This window comes from Vespa mandarinia, chromosome 1 (assembly GCF_050613455.1).
Source record: "Vespa mandarinia isolate Hongniang chromosome 1, ASM5061345v1, whole genome shotgun sequence".
Taxonomy (NCBI): Eukaryota; Metazoa; Arthropoda; class Insecta; order Hymenoptera; family Vespidae; genus Vespa; species Vespa mandarinia.
In genome coordinates, this window is record NC_140810.1 from 840,001 (window position 1) to 862,614 (window position 22,614).

The window sequence follows — 22,614 nt, forward strand, 5'->3', positions numbered from 1 at the left end:
GTGGCAAATACTGCGTTAATGGTGCGTGCAGATGTGCTACTGTGCGTCCATAATGATTAAAATACGAGCTAATAGTAACAATGATACTTATCGTTGTTATAACTTATATACCAACAATCGCTATGATCAACAGACGTCTCTCTCATCGTTTGTCATTGTAAGCCCCCATTTCTATGTAATTTAAAATATAAAGTGAAATCGATTTAATCACCCTCAACAGCTGTTTCACTCACAGCTCTTGACACAGATTATAATCGTTCATTAATAATTATGTACATAGATCGATTCAATGGATAAAACTTTTAAAAATTGAAATTTATATATATATATATATGCGTGTGTGTGTGTGTGTGTATGTATGTATGTATGTATGTATGTATATATAGTAAATATGGTTCGTACAGGCGCACACAAAACTATAAATTTTAAATCAACACCTTCTGCATTTCGCATAATGAATCTCACCGAGAAATACGAGGAAACATCCGATTAGGCCAATAAAAAGTCCAAGAAACGCTAACGAGTAATGTTCCAATGTGAGTTTCTTCTTTTTCTCGCTCAATGCCAATTTCATTTTCTTATCCTCGACCAATAAAGGATACGTCATTTCCTCGTACCAAAAGTTAATAAATCCAAACTGTTGAATCCTTAGCAACAAGGTATTGATCTTTTCTGTATAAGGAGAATTAAGTCTGATCACGTATGAAAGCGTATAAGTAACTGGACACTCTTCGACAATGTGGACCAATTTGTTCCCATCGTCGTCGTAATAAATCGAATAATTCTCGAGCTTGGTCGATGTAAATCGACCAAGAGCAATAACGCTTTTGTCGAAGGCGACGAAGTAATTCGTTGGTTTATCCGAATTAAGAACACTGATTTTATTCCGCAGTTTCGTTTCCAATGGATCCTTCCCGATAAACGTGTCTTCTTTCAAATTTAAATATTTCGTTACTATCGTATAATTCGAATCGGCAACGTCCTCGATAGTATTTATTTCTGGATATCTCAATGGTTTGCTAAGAGTCCACATTAGCCAATTATTGTAAAGTCCAACGATTACAAGCCCAAATAATAACGAACTACAAAGAAATATTCTGAGTGCCGGGGTATAAGCCTTTTCGAAAGGATAACAAAATAATATAATCAATTCTGTGCAACGAATAACGTATGAATGTATCTCGGGTGGTTCTTTATTTTTCCTCCAACTAATATTATCCTTTTTTCTTTTCAAAAGAATATTATCGCGTGCAAGCTTACCCCGACGGATATTCGAGAACGTTTCCCCCAGAGAACATGTAATAGGTTTGTTATTACGAAACGAATAGCTCAAATATTTCAGGATCATCCAGAATATCGTCACGAAAATGTTATAGCATGCTAGGGTCATCCACAGGTCCTTCGTGAAAGGTAAAAATGGCATATATGATTTTGGTAAATAACCTTTAGTCGGTGCGATAAAACAAAGCTTATCTTCGGCAATGGCCGCTGTAAACTGATAAAGATAAGAATCGTTGTAAGCTTTAACAAAAAGGCTTGTAAATATGATCTCGCTCCTGCGATCACTAATATCTTGTAAGGATTCTTGAAAGGGATCAATATCGGAATCCTTATCCAATACATTTACGTCGAACCTCGCGTTCAAGTTGCTCTCCAACATTTTCATCACATTTGCATCTAATTTGGTATAATGGACGACATTGTTCTCGTCTACTTCTATACACATCATCATCGAAGGAAAAACGGTAACCTTTATCGGATAACCATTTACATTCTCGAAATTTTCGAAGAAACTTATATCATCTGATGGAAGTGAAGTTATCGAGTTTGTTCTTCTCTTCATAGAATATTCTTCGATATCATCGAAACATGATTTATGTACTTTCCCAAAAGCTTTTTTTGTGACATCGAATGGATGATAATTTAAGAAACAACGAAACTGATCGGTAATCGTTGTAATTAAAATTTTATATACATTAAATTTTATCCAGAGCTCATCGAAAATTCTTTTCCATGTATTCCCCGACGTTTCCTCACCAATGAAAACTATCAAATATTGATCATTGGGTTTCCATAATTTCTCATTTAAATATATCAAGACTTCGAGATCGTTTAAATCATCGATCGGTATGATCCAAGTGATACGTCCTTCATCCTTCCACGTATATAATGAAAGAAAATCATTAACGCTTATTCGATACCCTTGAATAAAATCGATCGACATGTGATGCAAGAGGGACACGAGCACGTTCGATTTCGTATCGGACAAAAGTAAAGAATTCATAAAAGGTTGGAATTCCTTTGAATTTCTCACATAATCCAGCATACGTTTGAAATTCTCTGTTATTTCAATGCTCAATTTAGACTCGATGCCAATCCTTCCCTTTTGAATATCGTCCAATTTTGATTGTATTCTCGTTGGCATAAGCATCAAGCAAATGATAATTCCCACATAGATCATTTTTTTTAATACAGTTGTATTTCGCTACGTTTAATGTTAGGTTTTATCAGTAAGCATATATATATATATATATATTTTTTTTTTTTCCAAAAAATCCAACTCTAATGAACACATGCTATTTTCAATCGTTTCGTTTAATCCTTTGACCGTTCATCTGCGTATAAAAAAAAGAGTATATAAAATGTCAAAAAGTCTTCTTTTAGCGAAATTCCGTTATTAATAGGTCAATTAAAAAGAAGAAAAAGAAAAAAAAAACATAGTACGCACTTGTGTGTCGCATTGGATCTAAAAGATATTCGATTGAAATTTTCTAAAAATGTTATTTCGATGAGAAATATCTTCGATATAATCGTCGACGAAAGGAAAAAGAGCATGGAGAAAATCTTAGATAAATTTTTATCGGGACAGAGCGTACTTAGAAAGAATTTAAAAAAAAAAAAAAAAGAAAAAAAAAGAAAATGAATGTAATAAAAAAAAAAAAATCAACGGTAAAAAGTTGTGGCAAGAAAGAATGAAATTCGATAAAAAAGGATGAAAAAAAAAAGAAAAAAAGAAAGAGAGAAGAAAACAGACTCCTTTCTTCGAACTAATTTTATGTTAAATTTTTACCTTTAATAACAACGAACTCACATTGATAGCAATTTTCATAAGAGCCTTTGATTGATTTACAAATATACCAGGAAAGCAATTATTCGAATAGTTTTCGATTTTTCTTGATTACGTAAGTAGGTAATCATTTACTTACTCACGGTTAGGACAAATACTTGGACAACAATTTTCGTGACTTACATACAACATACTTCGTATACTTCGTCCTTCTTTTTAGGTTTTATCAAGTTTACATTGTTTGCCACATGCCCTACTCGAACGTAACGTCGAACTGACTTCTACTGACTCGTTAACTTCGAAAAAAGGAAAAAAAAAGAAAAAGAGAGAAAGAGGAAGATAGAGAGAAAGAGAGAGAGAGAGCGAGAGAGAGAGAGAGAGAGAGAGAGAGAGAGAGAGAAGGTAGAAAAAAGAGAAAAAAAAGAAAAAAAAAAGGAAGTGGGAAGAGAGATCGTTGGTAAATCGTCGTGGTTAAGGGTAAACACGAATATTTACATTTGTTCACTTCTGTTCTGACGTCTATGTAAGCCGACCAAAGAGATATGTATATCCGTCTTCAGTTAAACTCGTGCTCGGATTAAACCGGAAGGGCTCGGCTATCCGAATGGATAATGATCATATGAATATAGAAAATAATGTTAAGGATCGATTAAAAAGTCAACTCAACTCGTGGTTTAGATATCATTGATTGATACAGATTGTATGGTGGAAATTAAGGAAAAATACTCGTTGTATTATTATTCTGGATAAGTACATAAATTAAACGAACAAGACGATCGTTCGGATCTTATCTTAAATAAACATTAACGTTAGAAGTTCAAGGACAGCTACGTGCAATATACATAATCATAGTAGCACATAAATGAGTAAGGAGAAAAGAAAAAAACATTCGATAAAAATCTCGTAATTCTTTTTCTTTCTCTCATGTTATATATATATAATATATATATATATATATGTGTGTGTGTGTGTGTGTGTGTATTATCTTTAATCATTGCAACGATATAATTAAATCTATATTGCTTCAATAACGATGACTGTTAAGTATCTATAAATATACAAAAATAATAATTAAACTCTTGAAAAGACTTTGTTCTAAGGAATATCGATTATCGATCAATTAACAATCGTTCTCGTTTGTTCGATATTACCAATATCGAGTAACATCTTTTTCTTCTTTCTCATTTTAAAGAACAATGAGAACGAACGAAAGAAAAATAAATAAATAAATATATCCAGCGATAATAAATAAAACGTTCGCGAAGAATATATGTATATCACTGCCTTGAAGAAGTTTCAAAATCAAATAATTCCCGATAGGACGATAATTTCTCGTAAGAAACAAGAGGATTATCATATAATTCGAAAATTCACTCAATGGTAATACGATTGAACGAACTTTAATTGGATTAAACTCTCGCTAAAACTATAATTATGCTCGAACACGTATCGTGAATTTCGAAGAGAGAAAGACAGAGAGAAAGAGAGAGAGAAAGAGAGAGAGAAAGAGAGAGAGAGAGAGAGAGAGAGAAACAGTAGAGGCAGGAGAAGAAACTTGGCGAATTGAAAGCTTGTGTACAACTTGTATCAATCGATTCTTCCTTCGTTTAAAGATAATGCTAGTTCGTCGATGTCTCGTTCGACTATTGAAAAAAGGGGACAATCTATAAAATTTCAAAATTCGAATCCCTTGAGAAAAGATCTATAAGATAATGATTACGAGTAATCGATCGATATAAGAAAGAAGAAAAAAGAAAAAAAAAGGAAGAGAGAGAGAGAGAGAGAATAAGCTATTCGTTGAACACATGAGAAAAGTATAGACAACTACTACTCTTGTCCTTCGATCGAATTTAATTAAAGTGAGTGGGATCGAATGGAAAAACGTCTTATCGGTGATATAAGACTGTCCATCAACATCAACGATAACTTTCCGTCTCATTATCTTTGGTTCTTTCGTTTTCGAGAATGCACTTATTACGTTTTTTATTTATATTTCTTATAGACACATTGATACGTCTAATTAGATCGATCGTACGTATCTTTTATTAAGGGACTTTTTAAGAAAGAAAAAAAAAAAAAAAAAAAGAAGAAAAGAATAAGAAAACGAAGCAATCGAAGCATTTAAAAAAAAAAAGAGATATTACACATTACTTGACATTAAATCATTTTATTCGACTAATGAGAGAGAGAGAGAGAGAGATAGAGAGAGAGAGAGAGAGAGAGAGAGAGAAAGCGGAAGTGATAAGAAATAATTGCATGCGATAATCTAATCGAATAAATCTCTCGATTTATCACAGTGAAAAAAAAAGAGTGAGAGGAAATTACTTTTTCCTATTAACAATTCTCACCGAGTTAATGATCTCAAAATAACGTTTCGATGTAATCACAAATTATGTTTGTATGTATGTATGTAGATTGTAATTTTGGATTTGATCGAAGACGAACGTTGAGACGTCTAACGAGGGAGGGTTGAAGAGTCAATAAGAGCGACGGAAAAAAAAACGAGCACATATCGAGTCGAACTAACGTCGTGTAATAACGAAAGAAATAGAAAGAGACAGAGAGTGTGTGTATGTGTATGTATGTGTGCGTGTGTGTATGTGTGTCTTAAAGGATATCTCAGTAAACAGAAAAAGTTTACGAAAAGGATAGAACGACAAGACACGCGACGGAGTATTATCTCTACTTTCTTTGACGGCAGAGACACGTGATTAAAATCGTCGTCTTTAGATATTCGTTGATAAACTTCTTATACGATGTTCTTCAAACTCATTCTTATGATCGTAATTTTATTAGTGAAGCTCGATCACGGTTATAGAATTTTCAATGGGATGGAAAAAAGTGCAAGAAAATTTTGGATCGACGCTATATGTCATACGAGAGTGACAAAATATCTCTATCTATATGGGATATTAACGAACGAATCACATTATCTCGAAAATTTTTTCAATGGTCTTGTACGTGATATGAATCAAGAACAATGCGAAATTACGATATTTCTAAAGAAATACGTGATGGATCGAACACAGATAAAAAAGAAATGCGACAATAAAGTCGATCGTCGATCCTCCGATGAAATATCTTCGAAGGATTTATTAAAAATTACCAAGTTAAAAGTTCTCAATGATTTGAGTGATAATATAAAAAGAAGAAAAGAAGAGGATGACGGAAGAAAAAGAGAGAATTCAGAAGGAAGATTAACAAGTAATTTCGACATATGGTCGTTGCACGTGATACTGATAAAAGACGAACGTTCGTTGGAGCGAATTTTGAAGGAAGATGAGTCAGCCAACTGGATGTCACGGGTACACTTCATCGTAATGATAATATCAGATGACGTAGATAACCCCGTAGATAACAAATACGTGATGACGATCGAACGAACTTTAAAAATCCTTTGGTTGCGACGTCAAATATTAAACGTTTTAATTTTTTTACCCTTCGCGAAAAATGGGCCAAATCTGATGTATGCGTATGATCCATTCTTTCTAAACAAGAACGATGGTAGGGAAATTAAACCGTGTTTATAATCCTTTGACTGCCGTGGGCGCATATATGCGTCCAACAAAGGCCATTGCGGTGTCTGTTGGATGCATATATGCGCTCGGCCAAGGCTTTGCTTATTTACTATGCCGTATGTATGCCGCTCATGCGAAGGGCTTCAGCTTAGAACACTTCGGATCAGTCAAAGGGTTAATAATTTCCTTTCGAAGAATTTTCAAACAATTATACTCTCTCATTATTTATCATTCTTTATTACAGAAAGAGGTAAACTCGAGTCCATTAACGTCGTCTCAAAGGAGGACATATTTCAACGTTTGTCGACGTTAAATCATCGTCGTACGAACAATATGTACGGTTACAAATTAAACGTAGGTCTATTTCAACAATATCAAACTTTAATGAAAATGAGAGATAAACCATCCCCGGGTTCCATTTATAAATATTCCGCTGGATATAATGGGTCGGATGCCATTATACTTGGTACAATTGCTAAGTACATGAACTTCACCGTTAACGAGATCAATCCGAGGGATCAAATTAAATTCGGATACGAATTATCGAATGGCACTTACGTTGGAACCTTAGGTAAGACGTATAAAATGTAAAAGTAAAGTGAAATAGAATTAAACGATGACAACGAATAAGATAAAAAAAAAAAAGAAAAAAAAGAAAAAAGGAAGAAAAACAAGAACGAAAAACAATATGTAAAAATGAAAGAGAGAAAATAAAAAAAAGAAAAAAGAGATAGAGAAATATCTTTCAAAAATATTTTTGCCATTTCATTTGATCTGTTACACATATATACATACGTACATACGTACATACGTACATACATACATACATACATACATACATACATACATACATACATACATACATACATATGTGGCTTTTGTTATTAGGTGACATTGTCTATGGTAGAGTGGACGCAACTTTTGCCTCTTTCTTCATTAAAACTTATGGGAAAAGTAATAATAATTTTGAATTTACCAGTCAGATGGAATATGACAGCATCTGCGTGATCGTACCTAAGGCACGCAAAATACCGAAGTGGCTTCGAATACATTACATGTTTGAACCGTCTATCTGGATATGCACGATAATTTCGCCAATTATGATCTACCTGATGTGCTACGTATTACTGTTATTTACGAGGCAAAGGTAATGTCACGTTACGAAGTTAAATTTTTCTCCCTCCCTCCCTTTCCCTCGCGTTCTCTAAACATGGCTTTAAAAAAAAAAAAGAAATGAAAGAAAGAAAAAAAGAAAAAAAAAAATGACAAAGACTAAACGTCAAGTATTCTTTTTATGAATGACACGAAACTGTCCGACGTCGTTCGAAGAGATAATGATCGGAAATCGCTTTAGCCAATGGCATTGATTAACTTTTCATTCGAAATATATATACCTTCGACATAAATAGGGGAAAATCCTCTTTGACATAGATGGATAATAAAATATAAATATCTATATGTAATAAATTCTTAAAGGGACCATGATCGATTAGACAGTAACATTTTTATTAATTCTTATACATTAAACTTCCTTCATTTATTTACTATTCATGTATTTAAGTATGTATGTATATATATATATATATTCTCTTCTTCTCTACTTTCTTTCTTTCATATTTTTCTTCTTTATGTTTTTGTTTTTTAGAACAAAAATTTACGATCACGTAAATCTCGCCTACAAAGTATTTCTATTTGCCGTTGGATATCCAAATAAATTGCCATGTTCTTATTTAGAAAGAATACTTTTGTCGACTCTTTCCATAACGAACATCACTATGGCAGGACTATTCGGAGGATTATTATATAAAAGTTTTTCCAACGACATGTATTACAAGGACATTGATTTATTAACAGAATTGGATGCTTCGGAATTACCAATTGTATTTATAAAATACAATTTAAATGATGTCTTTGATGACGAATCTGCGACATCGTTGGTACTAAATAATTTAAGAAGAAAATTGAAACACGGCGTGCAAGCGGTACGCGACGTCACATATTTTAGAAATGCAAGTGGATTGATCAGGAAGAAACATTATTATCTGTTAAAAAATAGTATAGTCAATGATGATCTATCGCCAAAATTACATCTTGTTAAAGAGTGTCCACGTAATTATTAATTTCGTTAAATTTATTCAATTACTCGGCTAAGTATTTGTGGACGTTTTTGTTCTTTCTCTCTTTCTTTTTTAATTTTCTTTTTTCTTCTTCTAATTTTTTTTTTTTTTTTTTTTTTTTTTCCCCAGGTAATTACTACTTAGCATATCCCATACCGAGGAACTCGTATTTGCTCGAAAAGTTCAATCTCCTGATTGGCAGATTAAATCAGGGAGGCTTATTGACATTGTGGAGTAATCGTACTATCATGAATTTGATTAACAGAAGAAGAGGAACACCGAAAAGACAGGCTCATGCGGGAGACAAATTTGTCCCGTTCAATTTGGAAGACATGCAGACGTCATTCTATTTGCTAATAATTGGTCTATTAATTTCGTCTATCGTCTTTTGCGATGAGAAGGGATGGCTAAGAAGACACGTGAAAAAAAGAAGAAAGAAAATTTATCCAAACGAAGAGGATACATCTAAAGGGGAAAAATAAATAAAAGAAAAAAAAGAAAAACACCCGAGAAAAATGTTCTTTTCTTTTTTTCAAACATAATTACGAAATACGAGATCTCTTATTAGACCTGTTAAATTTATCGATCAAATCTACAACGATTATTTCTAAATTTCTAACAATATATATTTATAAAATATTTATAAAATAATTACGATATATAAGTATATATCATTTCAATAACAGTTCAGGAACAGGGTGAATAATATCGTAATACAATCGTATCGTAATTTTGAAATTATTCGTGTATAACTTGAAGCGATTTCTGTATTCGACGTAAATGTCATAACTTTATTTATGATGTCGTTTGTATATATGTAAATGATAAATCAAACGAATAATATTCCGCTGAATTTAATTTCGATTTACATTGGATATTATTCTTCTTTTTTTTTTTTTCTTTTTTTTTCAATTATTACATGGTAATTAAATTATACGATGAGAGGTCAATGTACTCTATACGTATACCTTGTGTTTTTCAAAGTTTTGCGATTATTTCAACGTCAATGCGTGATAGTAAATGCACGTTCGTACGGCAAACAAAACTACAAGGTAATGGGGATTTATTTTAAGAATATCTGAAAATACGCTCAACACTATTTCTCTCTGGTGGTAAGCTCAGTTGAGTGTCGTTGGTCGTTGATGAGTTATCATGGTACTACCAAAAAGTAATATATTTTATACGATAGCGATAAGTCTGATAAGTAAGTATCAATTAAATTTATATATCATCGAAGGCTTCCTTTTTAAAATAGAGAAAAAGATATATTGTCGAAAAAGCAAAAAAAAAAAAAAAAAAAAGAAAGAAAGAAAAATAGAAGAGAAAAAAAAGCATACGCACGATATAAATTAATAAGAAATCATTCCTTTTCTATTTATCAGATATATCATCAATTTGGACATTGAACATAAACGATCGTCGATACGATGGTTATGACCTGGAAAGAGGTCCCGTATTTTATGAAGCTTACTATCCGGAAAATAATGAGAACAATCCAACAGCATACCAAGAAAAACGTTATTTCGATCGGGACGCTGTAATTGAGAGAACGTTTCAAATACCTACTGACCGAAGAGAATACATCGAAGATAGATCAAAAAATGATTATCTCGATCGTTTAGAACATTCACAGTACGATAGATCAGGTGGATTGATCATTTCCGATCCGAAATTTTCAATGAACCAAAACTATCCGAATATTGAACCATCTAGGATTTATGAAGTAGCACGTAAATTTTACGATATAAATCGTTTTTCACCGACCTACATCGAACGAATTCGAAATACTCCGGAAGACTCATTATCGTCATCATCTTCGTCGTCGTTGTCGTCGTTGTCGTCGTCGTCGTCGTCGTCGTTGCCGTCATCAAAAGATTTAGAAAATTGGAACTCATTGGAGAATTACTTACGCTTTGATCCAAGCTTCAATGATCGTCGTAACATTGACAAGATTGACATAAATAGATCCAATTTTCGAGTAATTCCGGAACGTGATTTAAATCAAGAAAATATTTTTCAAAAGGAAAACGAAGACAGCAATGAAACCAAATCACCTAGGCTTATTCGAAATAATCTATCTGATCTATCATCGGGAATTATAAAACCTTTGGAAATTTCAAAAGAATTCGAATTAATAAGGAAAGTGTCACCGAGAGATTTACAAGATCGAAATACGTTCGACGCAATCGATAATATAAATTATATGGGATATCCAAGGCAACAATATCGTTATTTTAGAAATATTAATGATCCGCAGGAATCGCAAACGTGGATGTCGAATTTTAAAAATCTTCGAAATGAAGAAATTGAAGAGATTCCAAGAAATATTGATTCGTCGTTACCTTCGGAAAATATCTTTGTTCCGAGACCTCAAGTGATCAATTATATATTTTCAAAGGATTCGTCGATCGAACGAACCGAGAAACCAATTATCATGAAGGAAATTACAAGAGGAAACGATGAACCTCGAAAATACGACGACAATTCTTTCCAAGAGGAATTAAAAAAGGAGGAAGAAAAAACAAAAGATAAAAGTACAAAAGTTACGTCGATTGAAATAAGCGAAGTACCAAGACACAAGGTACGCCATCATCACGGCGAATGGCTGCGTGATTTCTCTCGTGGACAAAATTAATTTAATTGGTACTAATTGATTTAAAAAAAAAAAAAAAAAAAAAAAAAAAAAAAAATAAAGAAAAATAAAAAATAAAAAATCAAGTTTGACCGCATTCTCACGATGAAATTCAATTCCATCATTAATTATTGACATAAAATAATTAGATAAGTCGATCTTTTTAAGATTCATCCACTTTGAATAGTACATTTATTATTATTATTATTATTATTATTATATATTTATAATTATACAATTCTTTGTAACAGTGTAGAATATAATCTCTCTATAAGAGACTTTATCCCTCGTAATTAAATATCGAAAATACACTTCTCATAAATGAAGATTAATTGATTAATTATATATAATATATATAAAGAAAGAGAGATAAGAAAAATAATTGCCTCCATACAAAATTATTTTGATGAAAGTAGTAAAAGTATTTACAAAATACGACAAAACTTATCGCGCAAGATCATCTTCTTTTTATGATAAGTGTGTACATGTAATGATTTATTTATTTCGAAAAAATATATATATACATATACATACATACATACATATATACATATATATATATATATATATATATATATATATATATATATATATATATGTATGTATGCATAACTTTTTCGAAAGATATTGATAAATATCAATGAGTAAGCAAATGATAAATTAAATTTACGCATAAAAAAAAAGAACTTATGATTAATAATAATCTATCGGAATACTTTTAAATGTAGTCTCTGATCAACAACTTTTTAGAAATTGCTTATTCTTTTGAATTCTACATAAAATATTAGACATGCTTAATATACTAAGTCACCAAAAAATTTAATAACTGTAAAATAGTATAGAGATAGAAAAAAGAAAATATTTCTAAAATTATTGAAGCCAAAAAACATGGTTATTTTTTGATGAATGTAAATATTTATAAATGAGACATGGGCCATTCTTAAAAATGAAAGATATATCATACTTTGGCACTTTAATTTTATCTTTCAATAATATCTTAAACTTAAAGAGGAATGTTTGTACTATTTTAATTACTAATAATTACATATCTTTTATATTCAGATAGAAAATAAATTATTATGTTTGCATTACGATAAAATATCGTTTGGGTTTAATCCATACTGTTATAAAGAACGCATGATTTTAGATGTAAAGGCAAATACAAGACAAAGCCAAATGTACTTCGTAAGTAACCTACTCTATTGGAACACAACTTCGTTTGGTGAATAATCTCAGTTAGCTATATCTAAATTGTTACATTTTATTCACTAAGTCCTCTCTGTATTTTTATCTATTTAAGACAGTATTATTTCATAAAAGTTTAATTCAACGTAATATACTCTTTTAGTTGTATCTGTATGAGACATTTAAATCCGTTTTTGTGAAAAATATAACTGTTTAATATTTTAATCTTTTTCACAACTATATTATAAATCTTAGTCTGATCATGTAAATTGTTTTCAATATTTATATGTTGGGCACTATTATCAGGTAAAGATTCTGATACATATCTTTAATTTTAATTCTTAGTCTCTTTCAATGATTTTCTCATTTTAATATATATATATATATATATATTTTTGTTTCTTTTTTTATAAGTTATCAGATAAATTTTGTTTATCCATTTATGCTTGAAATATTTTTTACGCATTCTTTTTTTTTTATCTAATTACAGTAAACACAGTTTACCATTACATTAAATTAATAGGTTAAATGTTTTCTTTCATTTTTGACAATTACTTTCTCCATAAAATCATTAACATAATGATTTTCAATCAATTTCTAATCATAAGATATTTTTGTGACATTACATAAATTCATGAATAATACTTATCCTTGGAAATGTTTAATTTAGCTATCTACAAATTATAAAGAATACATATGTTATTTAACCCTTTTTGTATAAATTCTAAATGAGCAATTTTCAATACCCGTTTTATGCTTTGACGTTTAATTTGGAAGAAATAAATTCACGCAGCTTCTCATAAGCTTTATTAAGATTATCATTCTCGATCACAATGTCAAAATTACCTGGCTGTTCACCTGTAACACGAATATAAATCCAAATTATAAAATGAAATTTTAATTATTATTTGTACGAATAATGTGAAAATTGTATTAATTTATTACACACCATATTCCAATTCTGTCTTAGCAATAGTTAATCTTCGTAACAAAGATTCATCTGTTTCCGTTTTCCTATTTTTTAATCGTTCTTCTAATACATCTATAGACGGTGGTTTTATAAAGACATACAGAGGATTTAAAGTACTATTTTTAATTTGTTTGACACCTTCTATTTCAATATCTAATATACATATTTTCCCGGCTTCTTGAACATTTTCAACGGCAAGTTTACTAGAAACCATATAAAATTTCATTTTTTTTACTTGCAAACTAAAATAATAGGACATGCTTATTTGAAAGATTTAATAATGTTTACCTGGTTCCATATAAATTTCCACTATATGATGCAGTTTCAAGAAATTCACCGTTGTCTATCTGTCTCTGCATTTCTTCTTTATTCGTAAAGTAATAATGTTTACCATTCTCTTCACCAGCTCTAGGAGTTCTAGTTGTATGCGATATAGAAAATCCGAATTTATTTGGAAATTCTTTGAATAAACGTTCCAATAAAGTACTTTTTCCGCTTCCAGAAGGACCAGCTATTACTAACGCACAAGAATTTTTTTGCAACATTGTACGAATTCCTATAAAAAAAGATAAGGATATCCATTGATCAATGATTTATCCAAATTTTTTACATTCACGAATTAAACAATATGTATAAATGTAATTAAATGTAATATGCAATAAAATTGTTAATTGAATTATATGATCCAAATTCTGCATACCTATATTATGAATATTTAATAATTTCATGCAATACAATGACGTTGTATATCGTGATATACAAAGAAATCTTATTGTAGGATAAATCATTTTTTTTATTACTACAATATATTCTTCACTTTATAACATTAACACAATTAGTCTTTACCAGATCACTAATGCATATGTCAAGCATGTACAAAGTAAAACCTTATCACTTTTTTCACAATTGATAACTGCATTTTTCTTTACACAACATAACTGCAAATGCATATGAAATAAAAAAAAATTACGCACAATTTTAATATTAGGATAAATTGAAGATTAAGTAAAAATAAAAAGTTTCGTGAAAAATTATAATTGAAAGAATTACGTCACGTGATGATGATCTTGAACAATGAAAAATTCAATTTTGTCCCTTTTGAGAAGGGTAATATATATATTAAAATATTTTATCTCAGTGTTGTCAACATAACAGAAAATATATTCATGTATTTGTATAGATGTATTAATGAAATAAATATTGAAAATGTTGAAATTTTATATTCGATAATTATGTTTAGATAGAATCGAAGGCAAATGACGTATTAACTTACTGTACACTTGTAGGCGTTCGTTCAATAGATAAATAGTATGAACATAACCTATAGGAAAAAAAAAAGAAATTTAAATTTTTCGAAGTGAAAAAAAAAACTATATAATTTTGTTACGTTGACAAAAAAATCAACAAATTGGAAAGAACAAGTCGTTCTTTTTTTTTTTCTTTCTTTTTTCGTACGAAAATATTAGTCCAACACCGGCCGCTTGTTACACCATCATAGTATTGGTACAGCGACGATTAACTATGAGATGGTATACGCATGCGCGTTTATTTACCGCAAATCGAAAGATTATTTGCGATTCCGTTCATCGATTATTTTTGCGATCGTAGTACATAGTACTTACACCTGTGACCGTAAATATGGTGTAATGGGAGTTTCCTTGTAAAGCTATTTATTATCTCTGTTTTTATAATGATTTAAACCAACAATGAGAACAAGCGTAATTCTTAACTAATTTTTGATGATTATTTTTGATGATCATAAAAAATATCTTTCGAGAATAATTTATACATAAATATGAAGATTTAACCTAAAAAACAAAAAAGTATAAAGTTTGTACAATTAACAAATACTTTTTCAAGTAATTCATTTTCAAAGAAGTATAATCTTGTATATATTCTTTGCTTCCTTTTGTTAGATGTATTATTATCTTTATTAAATATACAAAAAAATTTACTAATAGTTGTAATAGCAGAAGTATTATAATATGAATTAATTTTACAGGAGTTACCATTTTTAAGAAAAGCGCTATGAGTTTTAGCATTTATAGATAATGTGAAAAAAAACTCATCTTTTGAGTTTTATTAAAATAATATATGATATATATATGCATATATATTAATTGTTATTGTTAATCAAATAATCGACAAAATTTTGTTTTTATTTTTCTTTTTATATTGCAAATTTATATAACAATTATTATAGGTATTAATTATTATTCTTTAATATAAATAAATATTCATCTAACCTATAAAAGAACTTAAGAGATGTACGTTTCAACAAATAAATAATAATACATATAAATATAATATATTCAAAAAATGTAAGTTCAGTTTAACAATAACAATACTTTAACAAAACTAATGTAACAATTGTTAGGTTATGTGCGAGAAAGATACAAATCGATCGTCGATAAGGAAGATACCAAACAATTGTTTATAAAAACGTCGAAGACGTACTTTGGAAAGAGACAAGGCGATATCATCTCGTTTCCTTTTTTAAAATAAATTCATTTCATCTGATAACGACGCATTAATAATGGCGAAAGATACGTACGATAATAATGATTTGGATTGGTTAAAAATAAGAGAAGTTGACGATGAAGAATATCCCGTTGGACAATTAGCTGAAACTCCAAAGGAGAAATTATTTCGTAAAGTACGAGAAAATCCTTTCGTACCATTAGGTAAACATAACCTCTTTTCGAAGTACAATATAATTTAATATTTGATATTAATTATAAATTCTATCATGAAAACGTATATAATAACGTGTATGATCATCAAAATTCAAGTTATTTCTTAATAACATTAATAATAATAACTATTTTATATTATAATAATCTAATAATGGTACGAGTATTATTCTTGAGATTTTATTAAAATATAAATAATTTCAGGTACGCTTGCCACAGTATCTGCTCTCACTTACGGATTATACAATTTTTCTATAGGTAATACAAAACTATCACAATATATGATGCGTACACGTGTTGCTGCTCAAGCTTTTACTTTCATTGCTATAATTGCTGGTCTTATGTTAACGCAGAATAAAATTAACTCTAAAACATAATATATATGAAGAAATGTAAACAAATCTTCTAAGCATAGAAAGTTGATTTTCAACATATTTAGATTTATGTTATCATAAATAACATCATATAGTTTAAACTTTTCTAAATGTCTTATAAATTCGTATATCCAAACCACTCTATTATTTGTAGAAATAGTAAAAAAAAAAAGAAAGAAAGAATACAAAATATTATCTTTATTTAGATTTAAACAAGAAATTGTCTACAAAAATAAAAAAGAAAATAAAAGTTACAAATATGACTTCTCCTCGGCAAAAATGAAAATAAAAATAATCTAATTCATATTACACTTTATTTTCTAACATATAATACTTTCAATCAATGTTCCAGGACGGATAAAAGGTCACAATTGAAATTCATTTTTATAATCGCTTTTTACCTTTTATTCGACCATTCATTGATCGTTTATATCTGGAACAACTTTAGCATATGTTATTTAGTTATCGAGATGTAACATTTGCTGATGGAATTATTTGGCAAGACAACGACTTGTAATAAAAATAATTTCAAATATTTGAACTAATACGATATAGATCCACGTCAAATAATTGTGACATGATTTATATAGCACTGATATTTTACATTGATACGTTTACAAAGCAATATGTATGTATATATGTATATATGTATATATATATATATATATATATATATATATATATGTATATATTGTTTAGAAATATATTCAAAGATGTGTGAAGATACATAAAATATATTTTCTTCGAATATCTTTGTAAAATAAATATATATATATATATATATATATAATATATATATATATGTATGTTAACATTCATGACTGATCTTTATTTAAAAAGGACCAGCGATGCTTCACGCCAATAGAACTTAATTTGTACATACTATTATTGCGTAGTGATCGAGTATGAAGATTATTCGACGTATTGCCAAAAACATTGCTAGGTTTAGTACAAGAAATGTCTTGTACTGAAAACCTTTGTGTACTATACAAACTAGATGGAATAGATTCTGAAACGAAAAAAAATTTATTATAGGAAAAGATAAAGCTGTTTAAAAATATGTAGCAATATAGTTTGTTACAATTTATAAAAATTTTACCTATCAATGATGTTTCATCGTACAAAGAACCTTGTCTATTATTACAAAAGATAGAAATATTGTCCATTGATTGTACTCGTTGAATTGTTTGCCCTGCACTTTTCCATCTATTATGATCTTTCGAATGTGTCGTTAGATATTTCATCCATTCCAAAGCTTCTTTGTTTGATTTTAATAGGATTATAATCGTTTTTTTGATACCATCGATAAAATTTGTTATTAAAAGTTTTCTAGACGAATGTTTCGAAAACTGAATGATAGTATCCTAATAGGAATAATAATAAAAATATTTAATTATTTCATTAGAGACATTCATATATGCGATATAATTCGAAAGTATTATCGAACTAACTTTATCGATAGGAATAGTATGAATCACATTTTTCTCTTCGTCTTCCAATTCTCTAGAAAACCACGTTTTAATGGAAAAATTACGCAGACGTGCCCAATACTTTTGACTATTTATATCAATTATGCCTGCATAAATATCTGAGTTAATGCATTCCGGTTCAACTGCTAAGCGACAACAAAAGTATCCAAAAAGTGGTAACATACAATTCTTGTTTTCTGAAAAGAGGATTAAAGATTTATAGATAATTGAATATATGATATAAGTATGCAAAAAGAAAAAAATTGCTTAAAAATAATGTTAACGAAATAATCATTGTATGTCCAATCATACGCATGCCTTATCATTACTGACTATACAGACCTTGGATATTCAAATGTGTATGTAATATATCTCAAGGGTATGTCCAAAGATCTGTTGTATACATCTCATACTCTTCTAATCACAACCAAGTTATTGATGTTAGTTTAAAACATTAAAGAAATATTGTCTCACCAACATGATTTATAACAAGATCATGCGTTCGTACACCATTATCTGTTTCTTCTATAGTCAGTTTGGCAGAGGCAGCTAGTTCAAAGCGTGGACCTCTACAAATATAATAATAACAACAATAATAATAATAATATAAATCTTGAAAAAAAGATTAATTTTAATAATTATAAATATGATTAATAAACTTACAATTGGGTAGAATTGATATCTCCATTTAAAGATGCACTCAATCTTTTACCGAGTGTTTTGGATATCGACGAATGTATTGTTTTTGTAATTTTCAATGGAGTACTTGCAATGCTAAAATCTTCTTCTAGCATACAGCTATAAATTTCTAATTTCAGCTCGAATTCTGCTGGTACATTATTACTATAAAGAATAACAGTTAACAAAACATTATTCATAAATCTATCCATTATGATACATAAGATGATAGAAGAATTTATTTAATATTACTCACAATATTAAAGGATTGATAAAGGTAATATCTGTATGCGTTCTGTCAATAGGACAGAGTAAAATTGTATCGCATATCTCTGTTCCTATACGAGCCATACAAAAAACAGCAAATCTTCTATAATCCCCACGATTTTTAAAATGATCCAAATCTTTCCACATCAATGGAAATCTAAGCTCCGAAAGTGAAACCGTTGCTGTACTGTCAGATTGCCTAAATGTATAATAAATTTTCTTTACTTTTTATCCTTAATATATATGCGTAAATAAACATAAACAAAAAAAAACCAATATAAATACTTTGACAAAATTTCGGCCGAATGCTTTTTACGACGTTGTAATTCTTTCATGTACATAGACATTTTTTCATTCGATATAAACAATGCTCGCGCCGCTTCTAAACTTTGTGTACGATGGCGAGCAGCCGCCAATAATTTTGTTGATCCATCCCTAATTTGTATTTCTACGCCTACTTTTCGTTCTAAATCACGTTCCTAAAACAATGATTTCATTTCTTATAAAAACATCGAAACAATCTATATTCACGTAGAAAATAAAACTTTTGAATTTACGAAGAAACAATATTTTGGACTCATTTTACCAGTACAAAAGTTTAAATGGATTTTATAATAAAATTTATTACATCTTACCGTAGCATTTCTTACACTTCTTACAGTATCTCGTCTTCGTACTCGAGTTTGATAATCGGTCAAACGACGCAAATAAATGTTTTCTTTTTCCGAGGCATCGTAATTCGATTTAGATGAAGACACTATTTTCTTTCCGCGGGTTATTATAGGAGCCATTTTGGCTTATGTACGTACTTGAAATTAAATTACACCGACAAAATATAACAGTCTTTCAACGTGATGCCGTAGGATTGGTGGAGCAAGTGAGGTTCGATTTGATTGGTCGAAGGTAGTCACGTGACTTCGTGGACATAAGACGTAAAGACCAAATCACATTTTAACAGTATAGACGAACCCGTGAGAGAGAGAGGTACTTGCGAGTAAATTGAGAGGTAAGATACAAATAAATCTATTAAAATACAATAAAATAATATGATAAAAGTTGCGTTGATAACTCATGAGATTTACTTTAAGTAAAATTAAATACATACGTATGTATCGTTATATTATTTTTTTTTTGTGTTTTTTGTTTTCTTATAATCATATTTTAATTATACAATCAATACGTTAGTATTCGTTTTCATGGTTATATACACGCACTTGTGATAAACGTAATTTGCATAAATGTGAAGAAGCATAAAATTGTAACACCCAAATGGAAAGTAGAAATAATATCTAGTAGAAATATTTCTAAAAGGCTCTCTTACTTCTTGTCTTTTTCTTTTTCTTTAGTTTTATCTTTGTCTTTATCCTTATCTTTTTCTTTATCTTTGTCTTTATTTTGTTGTAAGGAACCAACAGCTTGTAGAACAGTTTCGGATTGTGGATCAACACCAGGTAAATTTTCTAAAACTGATTGTAAAAATGCGGCATCTGACATAACAGCACTATAATCTTCCTCTACTTCCATTGCTTCTTCTTTTTGTGTTTCAAGATCTTCTAAAATATAAATAATTTCATGTAAATAAAACAATCGAAAGCATACGTGCGCTTGTGTATATATTCATACATATTCATTATTTATTTATTCGATATAATAATATCGAATATCTCGACTTACGTTGATCTTGCATTGACATTTGCATTGCAAAAGCGATCTGTTCTTCTTCCGACATATTAGCAAAGTCAGGTATATTTGCGCTAGTAGGAGCAGTATTTTCAGCAGTAGTCGACGTTGTTTCTTCAGCTCCTTCAAGAGACATCGCCAATGCTCGTTTCAACATAGCTTCCTCATTAGTTACTTCCTTAATAGTTTCTGGTTGTTTATTTTGAACATCTTCATTTACTTGTGCACGACGTGCTTCGTCTTCTTGTCGTTGACGTTGTTCCTCCATAGAAACACGTAAAGCCTGAAAAATTTTTTAATTTATGATTTTTCATTCCAATTTATTAATATTTCTGAGATTGTAATTGGGATTAAAATTAATAATACTAATTAAAAACAAGTACCAGTGCAAGTTCAGGATCTTCATTAGGATCAACGCCAAATTCAAATGCAGCTCCGCTCATTCCTGCTCCACCCATTCCATCTTCTCCTTGAATTATAGGAGAAGAGATCAAGGCATCCGACAAATGTGGACCAGGTGGTACGGTGACAAGGTGACTACCAGTTCCATCTTTACCATTCAGTGCATTGATAAATGCCGTTAATACATCATTATTAATACTTTCCTCGCCAAAACTTATTATATCTACATTGACTTTTTCTTTCTTGAGTCGTTTTGCTAGTTTCACCAATTCTTTTTCATCTATTTGTACCGGACTTCCAACAAATGCTACAATTCGCATTTTGTGATTCTTACCCTGTCGATGCTTTAACGCTAACTATAAATAATAAATAAATAAATAAATAAATAAATAAATAAAAAAATAAAAAAAGAAAAAAATTTAAGAATCTTTGATTTCTTTTCTCTTTTTCTTTTTTCTTTTTTTTCTTTTTTTTTTTAAACACTTACATGTGCAATTCTAATTCCTGTGATTAAACATAAATTTCCATTTGGTTGAACTTGATGAAGCTTTGAAAGTATTCTACCAACATCGCTGGTAAGTGTTGCTAAAACTTCAACGCTGAAAGAAAATAAATATAATTAAAATTAGTAATAAAGTTTCTTCGTTCCATCATTTTATTTACAAAACTAATACATTATTTATACTCACTTGGCAAGTGTTATGAGACCAACATTATTTTCTGGATTTGAACGAGTTTTTGAATGACATACTAAATTTACTGCATCTTGTTGAGCCTGTAGACGAGTTGGCAAAAAATCTCCATTTCTCATATAATCGCTATTATCGACACTGTTAAGAAATTTATATAAACAATTTCAAATTAGGTTATATATATATATATATATATATATATATATGTATGTGTATACATACATATGTACATTATTAAATAACAATATAGTGGATTACAATAAACAAACAGAAAAAATTAAATGTATACATTATATATTATATCCTTATACATGTACATACATATATAAAAAAAAAAAAAAAAAAAAAAAGAGAGAGAAAAAGAAAATAATAAAAAACAAAAAGTTTCTATTGTTTTCATGTTTACATTCAAAAATATATACGTATATAAAAGATGTTTTTTAAATCATTAAGAAGTTCGAAATTCTTTCCTCAAAGTTTGCATTGTCATCTCAGAAACCATATATTTACGAATTAGATTATTATTTACCATGGGATATCTCTAACATATTTTTTTTTATCCGTGTTAGAAAAAAAAACTTAACAATTCGATATAAATAAATGTATATAATATTGAACTATGTTTTTGCAGATAATTTATCAAAACGTACCATATCATTGTACTTTCCAGCACCATCTTGTAAAGATACACCAATCCTTGCCGTTAACTATTCACTGTTTTCACAACCTCACCACCTTGTTCACGTTTCAACTTTCCATTGATCAACTAAAAAACCTAGAGATGTATCCTCCATTAATCGAATTTGGTTCACATTCGATTTATTATGTTGATAGAACTGAAGAGAACATATATTTTTGTTCTCTTAAGTT

General features: G+C 29.6%; 7 protein-coding genes and 1 long non-coding RNA gene across 15 annotated transcripts in view; 4 read left to right on the forward strand and 4 right to left on the reverse strand.

The window, feature by feature from the left end:
• The window catches only part of LOC118446090 (uncharacterized), a 1,201-nt gene extending 886 nt beyond the window's left edge, over nt 1–315 (forward strand). The window contains exon 2 of the long non-coding RNA XR_004839472.2: nt 1–315. This exon is cut by the window's left edge and continues 63 nt beyond it. This is a non-coding gene — a long non-coding RNA (uncharacterized LOC118446090).
• Nucleotides 316–325: 10 nt separating this feature from the next.
• LOC118446081 (uncharacterized) lies at nt 326–3,535 on the reverse strand. Its single transcript, XM_035876301.2, has 2 exons — nt 3,251–3,535; nt 326–2,615 (listed from the first exon to the last, which is right to left on the reverse strand). The coding sequence occupies exon 2, from the start codon at nt 2,459–2,461 to the stop codon at nt 431–433; it is 2,031 nt and encodes a 676-aa protein (XP_035732194.1). The 5' UTR covers nt 2,462–2,615; nt 3,251–3,535; the 3' UTR covers nt 326–430.
• Nucleotides 3,536–5,352: 1,817 nt separating this feature from the next.
• On the forward strand, nt 5,353–9,259 carry LOC118445986 (uncharacterized). Of its 2 annotated transcripts, none has more exons than XM_085659889.1 (5): nt 5,353–6,571; nt 6,830–7,156; nt 7,474–7,732; nt 8,231–8,567; nt 8,832–8,987. In XM_085659889.1, the coding sequence occupies exons 1-5, from the start codon at nt 5,824–5,826 to the stop codon at nt 8,844–8,846; spliced, it is 1,686 nt and encodes a 561-aa protein (XP_085516015.1). In that variant the 5' UTR covers nt 5,353–5,823; the 3' UTR covers nt 8,847–8,987. The 2 variants fall into 2 exon arrangements, with proteins under 2 accessions (XP_085516015.1, XP_035731997.2); XM_035876104.2 differs by having other exon boundaries at nt 5,354–6,571; nt 8,231–8,694; nt 8,832–9,259.
• A 378-nt stretch (nt 9,260–9,637) lies between these two features.
• LOC118445989 (uncharacterized) lies at nt 9,638–11,370 on the forward strand. Its single transcript, XM_085659895.1, has 2 exons — nt 9,638–9,906; nt 10,085–11,370. The coding sequence occupies exons 1-2, from the start codon at nt 9,855–9,857 to the stop codon at nt 11,335–11,337; spliced, it is 1,305 nt and encodes a 434-aa protein (XP_085516021.1). The 5' UTR covers nt 9,638–9,854; the 3' UTR covers nt 11,338–11,370.
• A 625-nt stretch (nt 11,371–11,995) lies between these two features.
• Nucleotides 11,996–15,015, reverse strand: LOC118445992 (guanylate kinase). 5 transcript variants are annotated; one of them, XM_085655148.1, is made up of 5 exons: nt 14,190–14,292; nt 13,778–14,045; nt 13,469–13,692; nt 13,266–13,377; nt 11,996–13,193 (listed from the first exon to the last, which is right to left on the reverse strand). In XM_085655148.1, exons 1-4 carry the CDS (start codon nt 14,275–14,277, stop codon nt 13,271–13,273), a joined length of 687 nt encoding a protein of 228 aa, XP_085511274.1. In that variant the 5' UTR covers nt 14,278–14,292; the 3' UTR covers nt 11,996–13,193; nt 13,266–13,270. The 5 variants fall into 5 exon arrangements, with proteins under 5 accessions (XP_085511274.1, XP_085511276.1, XP_085511290.1 ...); XM_085655150.1 differs by adding an exon at nt 14,763–15,015 and having other exon boundaries at nt 11,998–13,377; nt 14,190–14,427; XM_085655164.1 differs by adding an exon at nt 14,540–14,647 and having other exon boundaries at nt 11,998–13,377; nt 14,190–14,427.
• Nucleotides 15,016–15,101: 86 nt separating this feature from the next.
• Nucleotides 15,102–16,559, forward strand: LOC118445993 (HIG1 domain family member 2A, mitochondrial). The gene is made up of 3 exons (XM_085655170.1): nt 15,102–15,312; nt 15,867–16,173; nt 16,387–16,559. The coding sequence occupies exons 2-3, from the start codon at nt 16,026–16,028 to the stop codon at nt 16,557–16,559; spliced, it is 321 nt and encodes a 106-aa protein (XP_085511296.1). The 5' UTR covers nt 15,102–15,312; nt 15,867–16,025.
• LOC118445987 (rhotekin) lies at nt 16,404–20,204 on the reverse strand. 3 transcript variants are annotated; one of them, XM_035876108.2, is made up of 9 exons: nt 20,076–20,204; nt 19,606–19,993; nt 19,256–19,449; nt 18,960–19,169; nt 18,689–18,868; nt 18,500–18,594; nt 18,008–18,222; nt 17,656–17,920; nt 16,404–17,565 (listed from the first exon to the last, which is right to left on the reverse strand). In XM_035876108.2, exons 2-9 carry the CDS (start codon nt 19,759–19,761, stop codon nt 17,372–17,374), a joined length of 1,509 nt encoding a protein of 502 aa, XP_035732001.1. In that variant the 5' UTR covers nt 19,762–19,993; nt 20,076–20,204; the 3' UTR covers nt 16,404–17,371. The 3 variants fall into 3 exon arrangements, with proteins under 3 accessions (XP_035732001.1, XP_085511256.1, XP_085511263.1); XM_085655130.1 differs by having other exon boundaries at nt 16,404–17,920; XM_085655137.1 differs by lacking the exons at nt 19,256–19,449; nt 20,076–20,204 and having other exon boundaries at nt 16,404–17,920; nt 19,606–19,749.
• Rpn10 (regulatory particle non-ATPase 10) lies at nt 20,139–22,532 on the reverse strand. The gene is made up of 6 exons (XM_035876112.2): nt 22,395–22,532; nt 21,742–21,882; nt 21,540–21,651; nt 21,034–21,408; nt 20,645–20,933; nt 20,139–20,523 (listed from the first exon to the last, which is right to left on the reverse strand). The coding sequence occupies exons 1-6, from the start codon at nt 22,418–22,420 to the stop codon at nt 20,288–20,290; spliced, it is 1,179 nt and encodes a 392-aa protein (XP_035732005.1). The 5' UTR covers nt 22,421–22,532; the 3' UTR covers nt 20,139–20,287.
• Between the last annotated feature and the right edge of the window lie 82 nt (nt 22,533–22,614).

Coding starts and splice junctions, on each gene's coding strand:
- LOC118446081 (XM_035876301.2), bottom strand. CDS start 2,461: ATGATCTATGTGGGAATTATCATTTGCTTGATGCTTATGCCAACGAGA.
- LOC118445986 (XM_035876104.2), top strand. CDS start 5,824: ATGTTCTTCAAACTCATTCTTATGATCGTAATTTTATTAGTGAAGCTC. Junction 6,572..6,829: donor CTTTCTAAACAAGAACGATG/GTAGGGAAATTA, acceptor TCTTTATTACAG/AAAGAGGTAAACTCGAGTCC. Junction 7,733..8,230: donor CTGTTATTTACGAGGCAAAG/GTAATGTCACGT, acceptor TTTGTTTTTTAG/AACAAAAATTTACGATCACG.
- LOC118445989 (XM_085659895.1), top strand. CDS start 9,855: ATGGTACTACCAAAAAGTAATATATTTTATACGATAGCGATAAGTCTG. Junction 9,907..10,084: donor GATAGCGATAAGTCTGATAA/GTAAGTATCAAT, acceptor TCTATTTATCAG/ATATATCATCAATTTGGACA.
- LOC118445992 (XM_085655148.1), bottom strand. CDS start 14,277: ATGATTTATCCTACAATAAGATTTCTTTGTATATCACGATATACAACG. Junction 13,693..13,777: donor GGAAATTTATATGGAACCAG/GTAAACATTATT, acceptor TATGGTTTCTAG/TAAACTTGCCGTTGAAAATG. Junction 13,378..13,468: donor TAAGACAGAATTGGAATATG/GTGTGTAATAAA, acceptor TTCGTGTTACAG/GTGAACAGCCAGGTAATTTT.
- LOC118445993 (XM_085655170.1), top strand. CDS start 16,026: ATGGCGAAAGATACGTACGATAATAATGATTTGGATTGGTTAAAAATA. Junction 16,174..16,386: donor AAATCCTTTCGTACCATTAG/GTAAACATAACC, acceptor AAATAATTTCAG/GTACGCTTGCCACAGTATCT.
- LOC118445987 (XM_085655130.1), bottom strand. CDS start 19,761: ATGGCTCCTATAATAACCCGCGGAAAGAAAATAGTGTCTTCATCTAAA. Junction 19,450..19,605: donor GAAGTGTAAGAAATGCTACG/GTAAGATGTAAT, acceptor TCATTGTTTTAG/GAACGTGATTTAGAACGAAA. Junction 18,595..18,688: donor GATATCAATTCTACCCAATT/GTAAGTTTATTA, acceptor TTATATTTGTAG/AGGTCCACGCTTTGAACTAG.
- Rpn10 (XM_035876112.2), bottom strand. CDS start 22,420: ATGGTGCTGGAAAGTACAATGATATG. Junction 21,409..21,539: donor CAGGAATTAGAATTGCACAT/GTAAGTGTTTAA, acceptor TATTATTTATAG/TTAGCGTTAAAGCATCGACA. Junction 20,524..20,644: donor AATGTCAATGCAAGATCAAC/GTAAGTCGAGAT, acceptor TTTATATTTTAG/AAGATCTTGAAACACAAAAA.